General features: G+C 38.8%; 1 protein-coding gene across 1 annotated transcript in view; it reads left to right on the top strand.

The window, feature by feature from the left end:
* LOC107118539 (opioid growth factor receptor-like protein 1) overlaps nt 1-7,112 on the top strand; it is a gene marked incomplete at its 3' end in the record, with an annotated part of 13,422 nt that overhangs the window by 3,680 nt on the left and 2,630 nt on the right. The window contains exons 2-3 of the mRNA XM_015420898.1: nt 3,788-3,874; nt 6,112-6,197. Of these exons, the coding sequence (XP_015276384.1) occupies nt 3,788-3,874; nt 6,112-6,197 (173 nt within the window). The remainder of the gene's footprint in view (nt 1-3,787; nt 3,875-6,111; nt 6,198-7,112) is intronic.

The raw sequence follows: 7,112 nt of genomic DNA, 5'->3' as shown, positions 1-7,112 counted from the left end.
CTGCCCGTGTGACCGGGGCCATAGTAAGGCTCTGCAACCTGGTAGCATCCTCATATGGTGGTGTGAGGTGAAAAATTCCATCTTTCACATTTGGACCCCAGTATACTTCTTCTCCCACTCCCCATCTCATCCTCATAAACACTCTGTAAGGGAAGAGGCTAAGAATGACTGACTGACTAGTCCAAGATCACCCAGTGAGTTTCAAAGCAAAGTAGGGAATGAGAATTCAGTCCTGGATCTCCTAGTCAAATGGTCTGACCTCAGGACCACAGTTTTGTCTCTTTGCTGGTTCATTGTAAACACTGCTCAAAAACATTCACTCAGGAAAGACTGAACCTACTGTCTTTCCTTGGGAAAATAAGAATGCTTAGGCTCCTAAGGAGTAGAGCTCAGCATATCCTAGGACTTGAGCTCAGTGTTGACTAACTTGATACTAGAAGAATTGGACTGACCACGCATTCATGTAGAGTAGAAACTTTGACAATATGGGTGCGTTCAGACGGGGCGTTTCAGCCGGCATAAACGCGATCACACTTACCTCCTGTCTGCGGAGCTCATCGCTGTATGCCCGTTTACACACAACGGGCGTTGGCGGTTTGTTGGGATTTTTTTAACTTAGTTTGCGCATGTGCATAGGCAACCATCCACAGAATGGCGATCTTCGCGCATGCGGAAAACACCCTGTCCAGAAAAGCATGCCCTGAAGAGAGGACTTACCTTTAAAGTTTAAAGAGCAAACTGGCCTCTCTGAGGTCCCGGACTCCTCTAAAACATTAAACTAAGGACCTTTTTTTAAAAAAACAAACAAACACCGGGGCGAAGCTTCGCCCAAGTGCATATCGCCGACCTAAAAAAAAATGGCGGGGGAAAAAAGGAAGACCCGGGCCTCCGAACACGGGCTTCCGAACAGAAGTGGCTCTACAATGTTGGAGAGCAATCAGACCGGGTGTGTGTGTGTGTTAAACGATTACAACCGTTGCACTCAGGATACCACAACTTGGGGACCTAATGGCAGAATACAACGGTTTAAAGCTCTTTGCAGTGGTTAGGGACGGAAGGCAGATGTTCGCCGTGTGAATGCCAGTAAGTACACCGATTCCAACCAGCACCTATACCGTTGTAAATGCCCCGTCAGAACGTACCCTGCGTGTCCTATTGTGAATCTATTGAGATGATTCTGTATTGGCTAGAGTAAATAGTGAAATTCTTTGCAAGACAAAAATGATAAGGGTATGATGCGATATAGGTATGTTGGTACTGCCCGAAATGATATATATGTTTAGAAGATCTGGGGAATAGGCTGGATCACAAATGCAGTACATCTAGTAGGGGAAATTGTTTTTTTGAGTGAAGTTTGTGGGAAGCTTCAAATGATTCGTATTTTGTGTTGAAGTCTAGCATAGAATAGATCTGTGACTAATGGAATTATCAATGGTTGACAAAGTAATGCTGCTTATTATTCTTTAATGTGAAAGTCTAAATCAAGCACCAGCTGAAATCTGTGGGACTTCTGTTATTCACTACAGCAAATAATCATCTGTTCTAAAAATTGTGTGCATGCAGACATTTTTTGGGGACGGTAACCTTTCAGAAAAGGTTATTTTGGCAATTTTGAAATCTTAATGCAAAATTATTAAATATTTGTAAGTTACTTCACTCAAAATATTGTGTGGACCTCTGTTTAATGATCCGGTCTGTCTTTCAGAATGTAGTCAGACTTGTTCTTATCAATGCAAATCTTAGTTCAGCTGTCTCATAAAACCATGTGAAAGACTGAATAACTCCAGAGACTTGGTAACTAATTTTTTTCTTCTTCTTACATTACTTCACAGCTTGACTAACAAATATACATGAAGCCTAAAGACTTCCTTATCTGTAGAAAGGAGTGATTGGTGGGGCCGCTCCTCATTTGGGGATAAACATGTATCTTAAAAAGGGGGAGGTCTTTTTCTTTATATATAATTATAACAATAACACTTAAAAACATTGAAACAATTTAAAAACTGCAATTGATTTACATCTTAATAAATTTACATGGGGTGCCCTATTATTTGTTTTTGATTATTATTCCTGTTTGGATATGGTATAGCTGACATCCTACTCTATAGGCAGGTTATTGGGAAACTTTGATGTGCTGCTAGGTTTGCTCTTGGCTGCTGAAGAGTTTGGGGGCAACCAGTAATCACTTCTGCCCTTCCTAACAACGTTATAATGAAATTAAAAAGGTAAATTGCTATCTATAGAGTAGTATTCTTAGATTTGTAGAATACTTAATTTTTGACAGATAATTGACCAATATGCCAACTCTACAGGAGTCATTAAGAGACAGACACACAGACAAACTAAACTCTGAAAAGACAAGGTAATGTTGGTTAGAAAGGCAGAGATCTTGAAGGACATTGTGCTCCTCACTTTTGATGGAATTCAGCTGACCCTCGCTGACTCAATTAACAGCCTTGGGATTATACTGGACCCAACTTTATTAATGGGAGAAGCAAGTTAATGTAGTTGCAAAAAGGGGGCTTTCTTCCAACGCAGTTTAGCCCCAAAAATGGCCCTTTACCTTGATACAGCTGATCTGACCACCTGGATCCACACCACAGTAACACTGAGAGTAGACTACTGTAATGCACTGTTCTTTGGTCTCCCCTCAGAATCAATTTGGAAGTTCCAGTTGGTACAGAATGCCATGGCTCAGCTATTATTGGTAGCTAGATGGAGCACACATATTACTCCCATCCTGCAGGCACTTCACTGGCTGCCCATCAGTTACTGAGCTCAATTTAAAGTATTAGCTGTCATATACGAAGCCCTTCATAGCCTTTGATCCTCATATCTATGAGACCACCTCTCCTCCATGCTCCACCACAGCAGCTTTGCTCACCAGAGCAGGGCCTTCTGCAGGTGCTAACCTGAAAATGGGCAAAATCAATAATTGCCCATACATGCCCCTTCTCCATTGTGGCCCCCACCTTGTGGAACAGCCTGCCTGAGAAAGTCAGGAAGGCTCCTACTCTTCTGGCTTCCTGCAGTCTATGCAAAACTGAATTATTCAAGGGGACTTTTCTACGCAGGCAATAGAGTCACACTGTATTAAATGACTGGCAAAGTTACTTGCATAAATAGGAACTGTGATCTATACTACTGTGTATAGCTTGCTGAAACTAGGATCCTACTATAAAATTTTGCATCATTTAGTGTGTCATGTTGATATTTATGCTTTGCTTCAGCTCTGATTTTAGATGTCTGGTTGGCTCTACTTCCATAATCCTGTTGTATTGTTTACAGAATGTCCCATTCATTGATTGTATTGACTCACTCTGTGCAATCCACTTTCACATACACACTCTACGTGATCTGCCTTAAGTCCAAATGACAAAGGTGGACTATAAACAATGTGTGTGTGTGTGTGTCCCCACCACCTCTTTGGACAGATGTATATTCTATAGATTCAGCAGCTGAGATTCAGTGAAGCCTTTGCATAAAGTGGTTCCCCAAAGGAAAGCAGCCAGTTTTTCTTTTTCAGCTGTATCTCCTCTTGTTAACTTTGAATGCTGATGTGGACAGTCCCTTGACTTTCAGAAGGAGCTTTTTGGGGGCAGATGTGCACACAAGGGACTTGGGGTAAAAGAGCAGAAAATTCCCATTGTGCGAGTAGAATGTCATATGTGATCCTCCAGAACCCAGTTTACATTTCTTACCATCATGCTACTATATAAATCCATGTCACCAAAGTCTAGTTGTTATACTCATTCTGCTTGCTACTGAATATGTCTTCTCTTTTCAGGGGGATGATGCAATTGAAGTGACAGCTAAACCAAAGAGAAGCTTTTATGCTGCAAGAGATTTGTACAAATATCGGCACCAATATCCAGTAAGAGCATTTTGTAGGGGTTTTTTTTGGGGGGGGGATTCATTAAGATAGAATGATAGTGACATTTAAGTCTCCAAAGTCACTTAGATAAGCCCTGCAGATCTCCATTGTGTAAGCATAATATTTTTATGGTGGGCCGAAGGGTGGAAAGAAGTGTCTAGAAACCTCAGAGCTCTCAGTTTACTGAGATGTTGGAGGACAAGTATGCATTGTGTCTTTCTTACTGTCCTTGTTTGTGCTAATGCAGTGTTAAGAGACATCAAAGAGAGAATGGTCATAATTTACTACAAAAGATAGTCCTTGCCTTGAGGATTTTATGATAGGAATGCCTAACTTTATAGCCATTTGACACATTCACTGTCCTAAAAGCAAATACAGGAGGAAGACTGGTTTCAGTAACCTTTGGTATAAACTCACCAGAAAACTAGTGAAGCTAGAAAATAAGATGTTGCACCATGATTGATTGTCTTTCTAAACCTACCTTGAAATAGTTCTTGGCTTTCCTGAGCTGGAAGACCAGACTACATGTAGGTATGGAGAAGGAGGGGAATCCTCTGTCTTTCCATTTATCTGTTCTATTTTTTTTATACCACCCTCCCTCCAAGGAGTTTGGGGTGGAGTACATGCTTCTCTGTTTCATTTTGGCCTCCCAACAACTCTGTATTATAGGCTGAATGATTATCCCACAGTCACCCAGGGAATTTGGACCGGTGTCTTCCCAGTTCTAGGCCAATGTTTTAGCCTCTGTACCATGCTTGCTCCCCCCCCCCAGTAGCTCAGTTGACCAGCAAAAAAGGGTTAACAGTATAAAGCCATCCCGAACTGTCCTGTTTTTCTAACTTTTCTTCTTTAAATCAGGAACCTAGAAGGTTGAGCAGCTAAAACATCAAACAAATTACATCCATTTATCACAAAGTGCACAGTAATTGCAGATTAAAAACATACTTAGAATGTAGATAAAAACAGATGTAGTGGATATCACATTACATCCATAGCATACTGCAACAAATGTAAGTTGCACGTACAATAACTAAGACCAAAATATTGGTTATGCATATCACAAGACCAAATGTGTTTTGACCCAGAGGGCCTTCTTCAGTGGTCTAAATAATAACAACACACACTAGAAATGTAAATATGAAATATCTTTTCCAAGCCAGGCAGGTTGTGTATTAATCAATGGAATAGTGTAGCTCCAAATAATACTTATAAAGTTTTGATGTCAATCAGGCCTGCATATATTGAGGAGTCCACATTCATCAAAGATGATAGCTTTATTTTAGCAAAACTTACAAATATTACGCACTCAGCTAATGGTAACTTATCTGCTTCAACTTTATGTTTTTCATCCACGTGGTCATGTGTTCTTTAGTATATGTCTACTAAAGATACTCTCCCATCTAATAAAGCTTATCACTCCTGCCTTCATTTTTAATTATCTCGAATATCATTCCTCAAAATACTGATAGAGTTTAGCTTGGCCTTCCCATTTCTGTACGTCATTCCTAAAGTTTAACAACAAATGGTTGAACACAGGTATTTCTGTATTTTCTTTGTTAGGGTGTTGAACAATGTAATCTGCTTATTTAATGTGCCAGTGTATGTACATTAAGTTCTTTAGGGTCATGTAACTAGTCACTATTGGAAATATGTTGGTTATTATGTTTTGTCAATGTTTGAATTTTTCTAATAAAAGTTTAATTTTTTTTTTAAAAAGATGATAGCTTTACACAACCATTCTGCCCTTGGCCATTGCTCTATTCACCATATGTGTCCATGTGTCAAACAAAAGTGACATTAAATGACATCTTCAAATGACATTAAACCCAAGAGAGAAAAGCTTAATAAAAATAATTTCAAATGCTTGCACATGGAGGTATTGCAGGCATTTTAACAAGATATAACAAATGCACAGATTATTTTCATTTTGCATTCTGGCTTGGTTTTCACTTGGTCACTTCTTTCGTCTGAACTAAGTCACTAAATAACATTGTGAAATCTGCTGCCCTGTAACAATCAGAACATCATTTATCCTGTCAGCTTGTAACATGAAACTTCTCTTGGCACATAGGGTTCAGCTAGGTTATGTCCTTTCCCCCCAAATTATAAGAAGTTTGATTAGCTTAAAATGCACCCACACTTCATTATGAACATATTAGAAATGACTTCAGCATCACTCTGTTTCATGTAGATATTAGTTTAGCTGACTGTGCTTTGTACTGTTCATCTTTGCTCAGCAGAACTTTAAAGATCTACGATATCAGAATGACTTGTGCAACCTCCGCTTTTACAAGAATAAAATCCCCTTTAAACCTGACGGTAAGTAACCCACAGCAATGATTTCATACTATTAGTTACCTTCAGTAGTAACAGAAATGTGTTTTTACTAAGTGGTGAGAATTGGTATTATGATTTGTATAAATCAAAGAATTAAGGCACCAGGGTGTTCCTTTTAAAATAGCCTTGTCTTGAAGTGTAACCTTGCATTATGAAGAATTCCTTTTAATACTAAAAGTTCTTCAAAAAGAACATTCTCATATATGATGAAATCCCAAGGTCTGCTGTCTTGCAAAAGAAATTAGTATGTATACTAGTATTCTGGCTCATGTGCCTTAGATCACAAAGCTTAGTGTAAAAAAAATGACCATCTGGTTTAAGGCTTTAAAAGGAGGACATCTTTCTGGTAAAATCTCTTACAGATCTGTCTAGAAAACATTTTACTCCAGCAGTTTTATTCCTGTTTAAACCAACGACACTAATCTACTTATGCCACCATAATTGTTTGTGGATTGGTGCTGCAGTTGTTCTCATTTCCTACTCTGATCTCAGGTGGTGACAAATTATTTTGGGTTTTGGGTTAAAGAGAGAAAGAATCGGCTTTGAGATGAGTCTAAATCATGACAGTCACAAATGAATTTCAGATTTATCGGAGTTCTCTTCAGTGTTAAGGATTTTTAAAACATTCTTGGCCATTGAATCATGTGAGTCTTCCCTTCTGGTTTTGTTTAAATCAGAGCTAGCCATTTATAGAAATTTAATATATTCATATAGAATATTAATATGTAATTTTAGATCATATCATTATCTGCATCGTGTATCTGCTCACAATTTGTCACAATATTTTTTTCCACTAAAGATTTGTTAAATGGAAAATACTATACTGAGGGATTGTTTAACATTTTCTGCTGTAGGTGTTTATATTGAAGAAGTCCTAAACAAATGGAAAGGAGACTATGAA

This window comes from Gekko japonicus, unplaced genomic scaffold (assembly GCF_001447785.1).
Source record: "Gekko japonicus isolate JY-2015 unplaced genomic scaffold, Gekko_japonicus_V1.1 scaffold2571, whole genome shotgun sequence".
Lineage (NCBI taxonomy): Eukaryota > Metazoa > Chordata > Lepidosauria > Squamata > Gekkonidae > Gekko > Gekko japonicus.
This window is presented reverse-complemented; position numbering and strand designations above follow the sequence as displayed.